This window comes from Hydra viridissima, unplaced genomic scaffold, assembly GCF_058129835.1.
Source record: "Hydra viridissima isolate aposymbiotic clone 2 unplaced genomic scaffold, HvirCarnegie_v1 scaffold_9, whole genome shotgun sequence".
Taxonomy (NCBI): Eukaryota; Metazoa; Cnidaria; class Hydrozoa; order Anthoathecata; family Hydridae; genus Hydra; species Hydra viridissima.
In genome coordinates, this window is record NW_028324308.1 from 6620001 (window position 1) to 6634867 (window position 14867).

Genomic DNA, 14867 nt, shown 5'->3' on the forward strand with positions numbered 1-14867 from the left:
TCTGATTCACTTTCAGAACATTCCTAATATGAGCAATGCCAGATGGAACTCAAGAGCCATTCTCGCCATTCTGGCGTTCATTCTTATGCCTGAAGCGAGAAAGAATTTGGAGAAGGTTTGCAGGTTCATTTCATATGAGTGGGCAGAACATTGGTTTAGTAGTCAAAAGTACAATGACAATGACTTCAAGAATTTATCTGATGTATTGAAGCCTTACAAAAAGGCATTGCAGTCATTCAAAAATCACTGGAAGAAAGAGCCATCCGTCATCGACATACCACGAAGTAATCAGATAGCTGAACGTGCAATCAAGGTGATGCAAGACCTGTATGCTTCCTGCAGAAAGAAAGACAAACTGCAACTTCGATTCATTCTAAGTAATAAGCGCTAGACTCTTTATGAGACGTGAGCATCATGTGACCCCTGTACTAAACACAGTAGGCCTATAGACACAGACAGTTATGTATATTGTTGTACTAGACGCTTTGATACTGTTAATTTTGTAATACATGTATAATTATATATCACATAATGTTTTTTGTTATATCACAGTACATGTTGCATAAATAAATAAAATAACAACAGGAGTATGACTCTTACAACATCTTCAGCCTTTAATATTCATTTACTGTACAAAAGTGTACCTATTGAAAATTCGATTTTTTGGTTTTGGGGTGACCTTTTTTCAAAATATGTCAAAATGAAACATCTATTCGTTCTTTTTTTTTCATAAAAGTTCATTGAATTACGATACAGGCCTAGTAGGTTGCAAAAAAGTCATATCCCTAATATATATATATATATATATATATATATATATATATATATATATATATATATATATATATGTTGCTTCTTATAATGGTAAAAAAAAATTTTTATTTTTACTTGGGGTACCATTCAGATTGCTTTTTACACATGTAAAAATAATGTAGGTAAAGTTTGGTTACTGTTACCTAAAATATTGAGAAAGATCAAATATCAATAAGCTATACACATCAGATTTATTCATTATATGTCTATATATGCCTAATTTGAATTAAAATTGCTAAAGTAGTAATTTATGGTCATTTTAAGCACCATCCCTGTGACTGGGTGAGTATTTTTAATCAGCTATTAATAGAGTGATTGTCAATTTCTTCTGATAGGATTTCACTGTTTGTATTGTTTGACTATTAGTAACAGAAACTGTTTATGATCTTCATTGTTTGTATGAAGCTTATTATACTCATCCATTAAAGCTACATCATGCTCAGTTTAGTAATTGACTATCTTCATATACATTACACTTGCTTTTGTGGACTCGTGTAGCATTTTTGTTTCATGTTTCAATTTTCAAAAGATCTGTACTTATTTTGTGAAACAAAATTCTCAAGTTGTTGTGCGACTAACTCTTCTGAAAAATACTGTAAATGGTCAAGAAGAATGAATGCATTGAGGAAGAAACTTCTTTAGAGTTATTTCAGAGGCTGCAGCAGTTTTGTTCTTATAATTGTAAATATCCTTCATATGCTGGAGATGTCTTGGTGAAGAATATGTAGAGAGAACTGTAAACCAATCTTTTACATAAATTTGATTAGAGAAAATCTTTGACATATTTTTCTTCTATCTTTGTTAGTTTGAATTGACCTCTGAACATCCAGGTTTTCATGGCATATAAGATTGTTTCCATCTAACTAGCTCTGTGAAGTCTACCAGGTGGCCTGAAGTAAACTCCATGTATAGGAACTCCTCCTAGGAAAATAATAGCCAGCTTTAAGTGTTCTTTGTAGTCATTTGATTGTTGAAACTGTTTATGTTAATCTGTAGGGAAAAAAACCATTTCATCAGCTACACCATCAACAGCATTAGTAGTTTAATCATCTGATGATGCATTTTGATAGTTTGCAGTGTTTATCGAAGTCCCTGCTTTCTGAAATCTTTTAAAGATGATTATCTTAATCCCTTTTGAAACACCAACGTTTTCTTTTTTGTAAGTGTACCTTTCTTCTTAATGACTCTTTCTCTTGTTTAGTTATAGCTTTGTCAATAATTTGCATTTTGGCTCATTAACTACTCTTCCTTTGAGCCATTAAAATTTCTTATCCTCTTGTATACATATAAGATTTAATGCATTTGCATAAACAATATTGAAGAGATCTTCTAGATCTATTCTTGATTTGACTTCCTTTAACTTGATTCCATTTGAATGCTTTGCTTTGTTCTCTTTCTTTTTCTTTAAATTTTCCCATCCTCTGAAAGCCTTTTCTACTTTTCTTATACAGGGCAGTATTTATGGAGTTTTATGGTCGCAATGATATCACCTTAGGTGGATTTTTAGAGAGATATTGCTTTAGGTAAAAATAGTTTTGTTTTTGATATACTATTATTAATTTTTAATTGCAGAGATTTTCTTTCATTAAAAAGATATGTAAATATATAAAAGATATATATATATATATATATATATATATATATATATATATATATATATATATATACATACAAACACACACACATAGGAGATTTTATAATTGGTGATTTTGCAAATCTTAGTTATATATATATATTAAAAATTTTTTCACACATGTTCAAATTAATTTAAATTATATGCAGGCCATCTTATATATGCCCATCACACAACTGTGAAATTGCAATGGTTAACCATGTCCGCTATTTTGCACATTGTGATAGCTCATTGTATATACATATGCGAAACTTAGAAACTCCTATACCTGGTTATGATGGAACAATTCTAACCTGGAGTTGGTGTAAAGTATGCAAGCAGGTATTATTTTCTTTTTTTACATAAACTAGTTTATTCAAAACCTCTATTGAAACTAGAAAATGGATCTTTTAGTAGTGTGTGAGATGATTATAGGATTGTCTGAAATAGGAATCAAAAAGTGATGCTCTTATACAGACATTAGGATATAATAAGTATTTTTATTGATCACTTGATGATTACAGATTGATAAGATGTTTTAGTAAATACTTAAACAATCATATTGTATCTGATGCTAGTTTTTACATTATTCTTTATCCTATTAGTTGATTATTTCGTGTAAATTCAAAAAAAAGATATTTTTTGCAGGCTGCAAATGTATCTAGAAATTGACTTCTTTAATGCATTGCTAAGGTTTAATACTTGAAAATTAGGTAAAATTTAAATTCTGTCTGAAAAACTAAAAGCAGTAAAGAATAAAAGTAAACAATATCAATCTATTTTGAATATTGTACACCATTATTGTAAGTGTTATAAGCATTCCATTTATTCAAATTTCTGTATAAACTTTTAGGTGACACCTGTAGTTCCATTGTCTTGGGAGTCATCATCTTTATCTTTTGCAAAGTACTTAGAGTTGCGTTTTTATGGTAGCTGTTATACAAGGAGAGGAAGTGTTGAACCATGTTCTCATTCACTTCACCATGACCATTATCAATACTTTAGCTATTCAAACATGGTTGCCTCTTTTAAGTGAGTCCTTATATTTTGTTCAATTGCTTAAAATTTTTGGTTTCTAAAGAAATTACTACATGATTCATCTAAAATTTAACAAAATTTTAATTGTACCTTTTATACTTCAATTTAAGCAAAATGATCTCTTAAATAATGAACCTACTATAAAATTTGGTTAAATGTGGTTTTATCTAGAAAATGTTAATAATAGTTTTTTTAAAAACACATTGATTTATATTAAATTCTTTTTTCCAAACATGATAAAGCTGTTCTTTTTTTTCAAAATTTAAATTTATGACAAAGCAAAATTTAATTTTAACTAAATCTTAATTAATTGAGTTACTTTTATCATTTTTTGGTATTTCATTTGAATTTAACTATTTTTTGCAGGTATCGTCCTATAGATTTGTATGAAGTGATTATTCCTGCTTATTCTATCATAATTGGTAAACATAAAAATACAACACATTTGGTATCTGAAGTTGAAGAGATAAGCAGCAAGTATAGATTTTTTTTACTAATAGTAATAAACTTTTTAAATAATGTTATTGTCTTGGGGTTTAAATCAATCTTTTCTAAAGGTTATATTCTTTGTATAAGACATTCTGTAAGCCTATAACAATGTTGTTAGTCTAGCAATTGTTTTCTTAGAATTGCTTTAGTGATTTTCATTTTTTTAATTCACAAGTTAGCAATACTTTGAATAAAAATGTTTAGAGTTGAATCTGTCATCAACATGATAATGGAAAGAATCCTTGCTTTAAAAGGTGAAGATTTAGTGCCCAATAACGTAAGAGAGTCTAAGATCAATGAACTTATTAGAGAATTGGAAGTAAGCATGGTTAAATTTAATTAAATAAAAATTGTTCTAAAAGTATATTCTTTCCTTAGAAAAATGTAATTTTTAAGCAAAGAATTTTATTGCACTTAAACAGAAAATTTTTATTAGAAAATCAATAAAAGTAATACTGAAATCACGTTTTAGTAAATTTTGATGGTTTTTTTTTATAAGAATTACTAAATTTATGAAGCTTAACCTTGAGCTTTGCTGTAACCTTCTGATCTTCTAGTAAAATAAAAGTTTGGGTACTTTGAAGTGTTTGAAGCGTTTTTTATCTTAGAAAGAACAAAGCAACACAAGAGATCTTTTGGACGTAATTAACTCCAAAGTTAAAAGCTTGTTAACCAATGATACCAATAATGATGAAGAGGAAGGCAGTTTGGAGATGAGTGGTACTGTTGCACATAACGAATCAGGAGGATTAACTATTGAAGAAGTTCAATCATTAATGATGAATATTAGCAACAAATTGTTTTATTTGGGGAAAAGTATATGTGATTCTGTTGATAACTGGAATGTTAAGTATGTTTTTAATATTACTTTCAGTTACATCATTAATTCATTCATTATATATAATATTATGTATTTAAAATTTTTCTCTTTTTAGTAATTTTTTTTATGGTTTTGATATTGTTTTTTAAAACTATATGTTGTTAACTTATTAGATTTTTAATAATGTGAGTCTCTAATCCCCTGGCATCACAGAAAGTCTCATAATATTTCTTATTTACAACTTCTTTATAATGCAGATTACAAGACTTTATTGTTCAAGATAGAAAAAGAGAGAAAATAGTTCGTGCTGCATCACCTTTAAAAACATCAGTTGTCAATGAAACAACAGAGGCATGTTCTTTTCATAATTTTTAAAAATGAGCAAGAGCAATAATGAAAGGGATTTAAATTATCAGTTATTTGAACATTTCATTTATATATATTACATATTGAAATTTTCTTCAATTTGATTTTAGTTTTATCCTGAGAGTTCAATGGATATGGATTTAACAAGACCTAGAACAATAACCCGTTTATCATCTAAAGACCCAATTACAGAAGTTTGCCTGAATAATGGTACAATATTGCGCCAGACATACATAGGGAATACACCTGCAGTATATGATTCTTCAGATACTGACTCTACTACATGGACGAGTGCTTTAATTTTACCATCTCCAGCACAAGGAATCAATGAAAGTAGTCCCAATACAGTTAAAGAGCTTAATGATGTTGTTCTGCGTAATAAGTTATGTAGCCCATATACTGTAATTGAGTCTTCTTCAAATGCCCAATCAAATACTAAAAAGGAATTAGACATCGGTGAGACAGATGATAAACTGATTAATACTAGTGAGATCAAGAAGGATTTAACTAATACATCTGTTACAGAGGAAACAAATAATACCTTAAGCACCAACTTTGATAATCAACATTCTTTAAGTTGCATATCCAGTATTTGTGATCAGAGTTTGAATTGTCAATCAGTTAGTAATGATGCTGAACTTTCAGAGAACATCATTTCAAATACAGATGAAGACTCCGAGTCCAATTTTCTGGAGAGTGAAGTTCACCAAGAAACAGACTTCATTGAAGATTCTACAAATGAATCTGCCATTTTACTTGGGGAATCTGCTACTCATTATAACAATGAATCTCTTATTTTACTTGGGGAATCAGCAACACATTATGACACAGACTTAAAGATAGCTCAACGCAGAAAAACTTTGCCTAGTTTTACTGAGTTTCCTAATATTGATAAGGAGAAAATAGACAAGGTTGAATATCTTACTCCCAATGAAGTAAAAGCTATGCAGAATGCACGGCGTAGAAGAGTTGAATGGGAGCAAAGAGTAAAAAAAAAAGGAACTTCACCAATAGAAGTTGGTGAAAGCCTAGAGTTTAAATCAAACCATTATAACAAAGATGCAAATATTGAATCAACTATCTCTAAATGTTTAAATGAAAAAATCCTCAAGAAATCTACACCAAATACTAAGCATTTTTCAAATGATATATCCCCTTCAACTTCTAAAAAAATAAAGACTTCTTACATTAAAAATTTATTCAAGTCTCAATTATCTTCACCAGGAGAATTATCAAATAACAAAGCAAATACTCTTTCCATATCTTCAGATTCCAAACATAATGATCTCACCACCTGTAATGCTAAATCCACTTTATCAAACCCACTGTCTAAAGTTGATAACAGAACTGAGGGATCAACTTTTCATAAGCAAAAGCTGATTGGTCATCGTCGTTTAAAATCTGCTCCAAATTATGTTGCAAAAAATTTAAACATTGAGAGCCTTAAAGTAATAAATGAACTTCAAGTCAACAATAAAACAGGTGTGTTTAAACAAAGACGTAGTCAATCTTTTGGCATTCAAAATGATGAACAGAAGGAACTAAGTGAAATGGCAGAGGCTGTTTGTAAAGAAGATAGAATGGATTCTGAAAGAGATGATCCTGAAGTATTACAGGTATATTGTAAAAAAACTAAAGTTTAAGTTAAATTTTTATATATAAAAAAATGATCATATTAATAATAATATTATTTTACTTAATAGGTGGATTGAGACAAAGTCTAAAGTAATTTTATTTTTAAAGAATAAAAGCTCTTTATTTGAAATTTTAGATGATTTCTACTTATTAACTGTTATTTAATTTTTAATGTTTCAAATTTGGCTAGCGCACCATTATCAGCAATTTTGTGCAATTTTCCCTTGATCTCTTTTATAATGTCGTATAACAAAGTTTAATCAAATTCTTTTACCTTTGCTTTAATGTGCAGTATCAGCTGCCTTTCAGTATGAGCTGTCCATTCTCCCTCATATACTTTCTTGGCCAAACATCCCCAAATGTCTTCAATTGGTCTTGTTTGAGGAAGATTTGGTAGTTTTATGTCACCGGCTACATATTTGACATTATTATCTAACCAAATCTGGCCAAATTAGATATTTGCCATCACTGTGTTACTTATCAATAAAAGGGCTTAAGTCTTTTTACCAAACAATCTTTAAGATATGTCCTGGTTTATTGCTGGAGTATTGACTGATCACACAAATACATCAGAAAAACCCCCTTTCAGATATCGCTATCCATACAAGCATGTGCTTCAGATATTTCTCTATACCTTTGCATCTCACTATCTTTATTAAAAAACATATACACTGCATCTCTTGATACTATTGTAAATAGTAGCAACACAACACTGCACCTCTTAACACTGTTGTAAATAGTAGCTCTTGCAAAACTTTCTTGCATGAAATGATTTACCACAATAGCATCTGTAGCTTGTGGATTTTTTACAAAAAAAGTTTTTGTTTTTTCTTAAAATTTCTCTATCTTAAAAATTAAGATGTATTTTGATTTGAATTTCTTAGATAATATTCCTAAGTCATTAAGCATGATTTAAATAGTTACAAATATTTTCATATGATTTCTAAGCGTGGCAAAAAAAACTTAACTTTTGTCTCTTACAGAGAATTAAGTTAAGTTTTTTTTGCCACGCTTAGAAATCATATGAAAAATCTATTTACAGAGAATTTTCTTCTCAAAAAGTTTTAAAAGTAAACTCTACATAAGCTGTATTTAAATTTTAGTTTTGTTTTGCATTCTAAATGCCAAACAAAATGGCATACCATTTACTCTTTTGCTTTTTTTTTTTAGTAATAATCATTTTAGATAATTTTTAGGTGGTTCTTTATGTTTAAGAATATGAACAATCAACTATGCAACTTATTATTTTTTTTTTTTCAAGCAATTAAAATGATTAATATATGGATATAGAAAAGAGTATAAAGGACGAAATTTTGGAATTTAATAGTTTAATAACTTTCCTTAGGATTAAAGTGTTGGAAAACACTATCAATCTTAAGGAAATGTGTTTTTCAAAGCTTTTTTTAACCAATATAAAATTGTTAAATTCTTTAAAAATTAAAGGATTGCTGAAAACAGTTGTTGGTTTATTAGAAGTTGATTTTTGCTTTGATTCAGTGTGTATTTTTACTTATGCTTTTTTTTTTTTTTTTTTTTATATACATATACATGTATATATACATATGTATGTATGTATATATGTATGTATGTATGTATGTATGTATGTATGTATGTATGTATGTATGTATGTATGTATGTATGTATGTATGTTTGTGTGTGCATGTGTGTTATCTGTGTAACTTGCCCTTGTTGCAATATTTTTGACATGTGTGTATACTTATATCAGTATGATGAAGGTATGGTTATTTCTGATCAAGTTTCTCAAAACATCGCATTACAAGAAACGTCTGGTTGTACTGATAACACAGATAGTTTAAAGAAGAAGAATAAAGCAGGTAGAAATTAATTATCCATAAATATAAGTATTTTGTGGAAGACTTTAACTTTTTTTTAACTTAAAGTCCATTTAGTTTACAACAGATTTTTTTTTTTTCAAAGAATTTTTAAAGTTCCATGTTGGATCACGAAAAAAATGTTGAAAAAAGCATATGTATTTGTAACTACAATGGTAATAGTTTGAAATTACCAATCAATTTGAAATTACCAATCAATTTGAAAGAGCCAATCAATTTAAAATAACTTTTTTGTAAAAACAGTTTTAAACTTTAATGGTGTGGTTTATTTATATTTGAACATAACACTGTCATTAACAAAAAACATAACTTTGTATACCATAGAGATTTAATAGGATAAAAGCAATTGATTTGTTGCCTAAACGTCAAAACACAGATTTAGGTGGAAATTAAAAAGATAAAATAGAACTGTTTTCTAATTAGTTCATAATTTAGAGATTTGTACCATAATATAGAAGAATATGTAAACTATACATTTCCATTACTAGTTCATATACATACATATTAAACCAAAATAATATTGAAATTTTAGCTAAACAAGCAAAAGAATAAAGGGTAAGAAAGATTTTTAGCAAGAAAAAGACTGACCAAAGTCAGTGAAGAAGAAAATCATTGATGCCAATTAAAGAATTGATGCAAAAGAACAGACCAACCAAAGATGAAAAGAAAAGTTGAGAATTATGCATACTCCAATTCAACCTCTATGACTTTCAATCTTTGTAAAATGTAAATCAGAATAGATCAAAGATTAAATTTAAATTAGATTTAAAAAAATGTAAATCAGAATAGATCAAAGCTTTAAATAAGTATTTATCTAGTGGATTTTAGCTAATTATTAATTTTTTTCCAATAGTATCTCAAGAAATCAAGTTTCTTTAAAAAATTTGCAATAAAAATGGTTCAAAAGCATTTTTTTGAAGTGCAAATTTATCAGCCATGTTAAGAAGAGATTGGTCTGACTGTAAACTCAGTAGTTCTATAAGTTAAGACCATTCAAAGCATTTATTAGCATTATATAGTATTTCCTATGTGCAAAAATATTTGGGTGAAAGAGCAAATTTTGTAATCTCTGACCTAAAAGTTGAATAATGCAGTTTTCATTATGTGATTAAGTTATTTAGAGTTTCATTCCCAATCAAAGGCTGGTGTTTACATAATGTAAAGTTGGGGGTACCAGAGTGAGTTAGGTCTAGTTTAGTCTGTATGTCTCAGGAGTGTTAAAGAGGGTTTTGAAGACTGTTTTAATTTTTCCCAAAGTTTAGGGAGCACCATCTCATCAAACAACACCATCATTATGTGCTGCCTGGCGTTGTTTGATGTGCAATTAATTGTATTTAAGCAACCCACACATATTGCTGAAAATGAGTCAAGAAAAATGACACATATTTGGCTCACTGTTTCAATATACAGTCAGCAAACTGGATTTGTGAACTGTATGTTGCAACTAAGATGCCATAATTATTTTGCAATTAGTTCCCTTCAATTACAAAATTATAGTCCTAGATACTGAAGCAAATAAGATTAATAAATGCTGGATAAAAATAGTTAATACACTACCAGTAAGAAATTTCAAATGTATGTAGTTTACAGAATATTATTTTAAAAGTGATACTTAATATTGTTAATGATTCAGTTTTTATTTGTGCATTGCTCTTCACAGACCCCTTTTTACTTTTATAGTAGTAGGGGGCCTCAGGCTTTTAAAGAAATAGAGCTCTTGATTTCAGTGTTGAGGTTGTGGTATATATGTTTTTAAATATCTCTTTTTAAATAATACTACTCATAAAGCATAAGTTATCTTAACAGAAAAGACCTTCAGTTCCTTTAACTACAAATCTTCATTGTTACCCCTCAGATTAACTTTATAAAATGTTCAATACATGCCTTATAAACCTATATTAAAGTAAGTGGAAGTTTTGATAATCTTAGAATATCTCTAAATTAGTGATAAGTAATAATAAGTATTGCGCTAAGAAAGCTGTTATTCTGTTAAACCATCACAGTGATGACCATAATAATGTAAAAATAGATATGCACTCTTTATAAAATTATCTTTTATTTATAAAGAAAATTTTTAAGCAACATGAGTTTCAGCTTCCAAGTGTAGTTGGAATTAAATTTAAAATGTCTTGAAAGCACAAAAGAGGCACTTTCTAGCTTGAGCAAAGAGATTGTTTAAAAACTACTCAAAAAAATGTTCTATTTAGTTAACATGCTTAATAATAGGATAGTATTTCAACTGGTTTTTATGTGTTGCTTTTAGAGTGTGATATGCAACTCTTGTGGACCCTAAAATATCTTTATAGAGCAACAAAAAAAAAGTTATAGCTAGAGTGTTTCAATAAATATATAAACATTCTTTTCAAAAAGAAAAAGCTGTAAATAAACTTATAATATAAATAAAAACAGCATATTTGTTTAAACTAAATTAACTGTAGATTGATTTTTAAAAAATATTCTTCAGATGTTTTAAGAAAAAATTTTGTTCTAAATAGAAAGTTGTTTTCTTTTATTTAGACAATAAAATGATAAATTTAGACTTCAATCATTAGATCATTTTTTGTATGTTTTTAGATTATGCTACAACTATTGTTCTAAAATTTCTTCAAGATTTCAACAACATGTCAATTGATTGATCAGTTGAAATATTATGAAAAGAGTGTCTTTAGATAATCTAGTTACTCTTCTGGAAATGTTTTCAATAAAAAGTCCATCTTTATTGAAAAAAAAAAAATAAAGGAAAATCTAAGTAATTTCAGGATCAAATTTTCTATAAGTCTTTTAAGATCAATTACCATTTTAAAAGTGAGAAAGATAAACTGACAGCAAAAGCTTTTTTAAAGAGGGTTCAGTTAAATGTCACACCTGCTACAATTAGAGTTCATCTAAATATATATAAATTTGTTAAATTTCATTTAAAAGCAAAGATAAAGGTTATTTTATGGATTTTTTAAAACTTGTTTAGAGGTATCTGTTTGTCTTTCAGATATTGAAAGCATCGATTCAAAGTTTTCAAACAGCGGAGAAAGTATATTTTGATTTTTTTGTTTTTTTGTTTTTTTAATATATATAAGTATTTCCATCACAATTAATAATATTTTACATTATGGATTATAAATTATAATTTGTTTTACTTTTGAATATATACTTTTTCAGGTTTCAATAAACGAGGTGGAAGTGAAAAAATGAAAAAAATCATATCAACTTTCCTTCCAGCATTTACAATTCAAACAATTCCTCGACCTTTGTATAATTTATTTTTTTTAATGTTTTTCAAACCTTTTTTTTTTTTTTTTTTTTTTTTAATTTACTAATATGTGCATTTGTTTCCTTATTTAGCCCATCTTACATGCATTACATTCCTCAGACAGGAGCATTAGCTACTATCATTATTAATGAAAAGGAACCTACTTCTCTGATTGCATATACCCTCAGGTATTGTTGTCTCTTAAAATGCTTCAAATTATTTTACTTTTAAAGTTTTAAGTTTTGAAATTTTAAAAGAAAAGTAAGTTGTTTTAGCACAGCAGGTACTAAAACTTACATTATTTTAATATTGGCCTTTCTTTTTTTTTTTTTTTTTTTATCAGTTAAAAATATTTTATCAATGCCTCTAATTTTTATATTCATAGTTGGCACTCTTAATCTCATAGCACTTTATTGTAAAATTAATTCAATGGGAGAACAACATGAGAAACGCAATTATTTCAATTATTATTATGACATAAATATGAAATGTTTGAGTTTGTCTTAAGTTGTCAGGAATATCAAAACCAGTTAAAGAATATACAAGACTTACTGTCAGGAAGAAAAGTTCCTCCTAGTAGTGTACATGGAACTCCAATTTTACCAAGGAATCAAGCTGCTCAACAATCTGTAAACAATCCAAATATGCTTCCTTCATTGAAGTAGGGTTTTGTTTTGTTTTGTTTTGTTTTTTTTTTGTATATAATTTTTTTCTTGTAGTGCACAGTGAGTCAAAATCCTAAAAAAAAAGCAGCAAAATATCCCCTCCCCCTTCTCTTTCAAGTAAATAAAAAAAAAAGCATTGTTAAAAGAACTAATAAATTAAGATTTTATGTCACCACCAGAAGCTGTAATTTCTTATTAGTTATTTTTCAAGGTGTTCACTAATTTTTTTCATCTTCACAGCCTTCACACTCACAAACAAAATGTTGGCTGTCATTCTTTTATGGTTGATACCAGCAAAAACAGTTAAAAACTTGAACTTGAAGGCATGTGTTTAAGATATTTGGTAACTATAAACAGTATTTTACACTCTGCAGTTTGATTTTAAAAAATCATGAGTTCACTTAGAAAACTTAAAGATTCCACAGTAGTTTTAACTTTAAAAAGAAAATCAGTTGCCCAAAATTGCCCCAAGATATTGATATACAGTCTTTTTAAAAACTGTCAGGTGTAAAGTTTTTAAGTTACTTTAGCACTACAGGTTTGCCTGTAGTGCTAAAGTAAACTAAAAACCAACATTCAAAAACTCATGCTCAAATGAATTATGTTAATTATCAAAATTTAAAAACCAAAATTTTCACTGTCTGAATTAAAAGTTTTAAAATGAAAAATTGCATTAAAAAAAAAAAAAAAAAGAATAGTTCAATGCTAACATTCATGAAAAGAATTACATTCATCATGAAAAGAATATGTTTAATTACTATCATTCAAGAATTAGCAATTAAGCATGGTAATTTACTTAAGGCTCTTCTGCTTGAGTCCATGAAAATATTGATGTACTGAGATGATAAAAGAAAACTCTACCAATAATTAAATGTAAATTCAAATCTAAATTGTTGAGACATTAAAGAATATTCTCAAGACCTCTGAAACATTAATAAATCTGGCTGAATAAACATATTACCAGTTAGCAGAAATGATGTTACAGCAAGTCCAGGTAGAAAAAACATGGACTAGAAAAAAACAAGAACTGGGTAGAGAAAATAAAGGTAATGATAAATGAATTCAAACCAACTGAATTTTTCATTATGAATTCTCTGATGAACGATATAAACTTATCAGGAATTCATGTGTAATACAAAATTTGCAGATATTTATCCTTCATTTCATAAAATTAGGTATGAAAGATAGAAATGTTATCTTGAAGGTGTAATAGTAGCAGAAACATCTGCTTCAACTCTTGATAAGTATGCTCTGATAATTAGTTAGATTCTGAAAGTTTTGCTTTGAAAATTTCTGTTTCCTATGAAACTACAGCTCTTGTACTCAAGAAGTTATTCTGGTATAAGATTCTCTCAACTGTTCATAAGCTATTGGAACATGAGGTGCAGATATATGAGTCATTAGAACTTCTTACTAGTTTTTACTCTGAGGAGTCAAAAGAGGCTCTGAATAAGGAAATTTGCTAAACTAGATTGAACCATGTAGTCAAGATATCTAACATTGTTGTATCACATGTTATTATCTAATGGTTGTATAGCTTTTACCATTTTTTTACCTTTCTCATTGACTGTACATCGATAGCAATATTTACCATTTAACTAATGATATTATTAACTTAAACAATTCATGCTTTTGGGTTGTTTGTTTGAACAGATTAAATTTAAACGTCAAAAGCTTTATTACATCCTGTATCCAAGTTTAACTTATATGTTTTTTAATCACTTAATGTTTGTTTAAGGCTTTTTTTTTTTTTTTTGAACATAGCGATATTCAAAAGGTTGAGGTGTTATTGAGGAGAAATGTAAACAAAAAGAACCCAAGCCCACGTCCAAATTCTTGGGCTGGTTCATCTGAAATAAAAACAGGTACTATGTGAAATCTTACTTTATTACACTATTAATCCTATTTTTTTTTTTATTTTATTTCATTTTCCAGTTTGTTTCTTTTTCTTTGTAAACTTGTTTAAATTAAGAAATATTTTTAGATGTAGCAATCCCAAACGGAGTACAACACCCTCTGACTTTTGCTCCAAGTGATGGAACTACAGATGAAACCTCTGATACTGATATTTTAGATGAAAGTGAAAACATAAAATCAGGTGAAATTATTGTTACTATAGTTCAGGAGGAACTCAAATAGTCTAATTTGAATTTTTTTGGGGGACTTTTATTTAAACTGAAACCAATCAGTTTTCTTTATTGTTACTTTTTTTTACATAAATAGCAAGAAGTATGCTTTGAAATAAAGACAAGCATTGAGTTGTAATAAAACGTTAAGTAATGGTTAGTTGCTCACTTTACATTGATTAAAGTCTTTAAAAATGAGATTT

General features: G+C 28.1%; 1 protein-coding gene across 2 annotated transcripts in view; it reads left to right on the forward strand.

The window, feature by feature from the left end:
- LOC145185346 (1-phosphatidylinositol 3-phosphate 5-kinase-like) overlaps window positions 1-14867 on the forward strand; it is a 34947-nt gene that overhangs the window by 16184 nt on the left and 3896 nt on the right. For both annotated transcript variants that reach the window (XM_090096861.1, XM_090096860.1), the window contains exons 17-31: window positions 2265-2336; window positions 2596-2767; window positions 3279-3457; window positions 3830-3940; window positions 4157-4271; window positions 4561-4802; window positions 5030-5123; window positions 5249-6754; window positions 8500-8608; window positions 11613-11654; window positions 11783-11873; window positions 11966-12061; window positions 12382-12534; window positions 14303-14403; window positions 14523-14636. In XM_090096861.1, coding sequence (XP_089952987.1) covers window positions 2265-2336; window positions 2596-2767; window positions 3279-3457; window positions 3830-3940; window positions 4157-4271; window positions 4561-4802; window positions 5030-5123; window positions 5249-6754; window positions 8500-8608; window positions 11613-11654; window positions 11783-11873; window positions 11966-12061; window positions 12382-12534; window positions 14303-14403; window positions 14523-14636 — 3197 coding nt within the window. The remainder of the gene's footprint in view (window positions 1-2264; window positions 2337-2595; window positions 2768-3278; window positions 3458-3829; window positions 3941-4156; window positions 4272-4560; window positions 4803-5029; window positions 5124-5248; window positions 6755-8499; window positions 8609-11612; window positions 11655-11782; window positions 11874-11965; window positions 12062-12381; window positions 12535-14302; window positions 14404-14522; window positions 14637-14867) is intronic.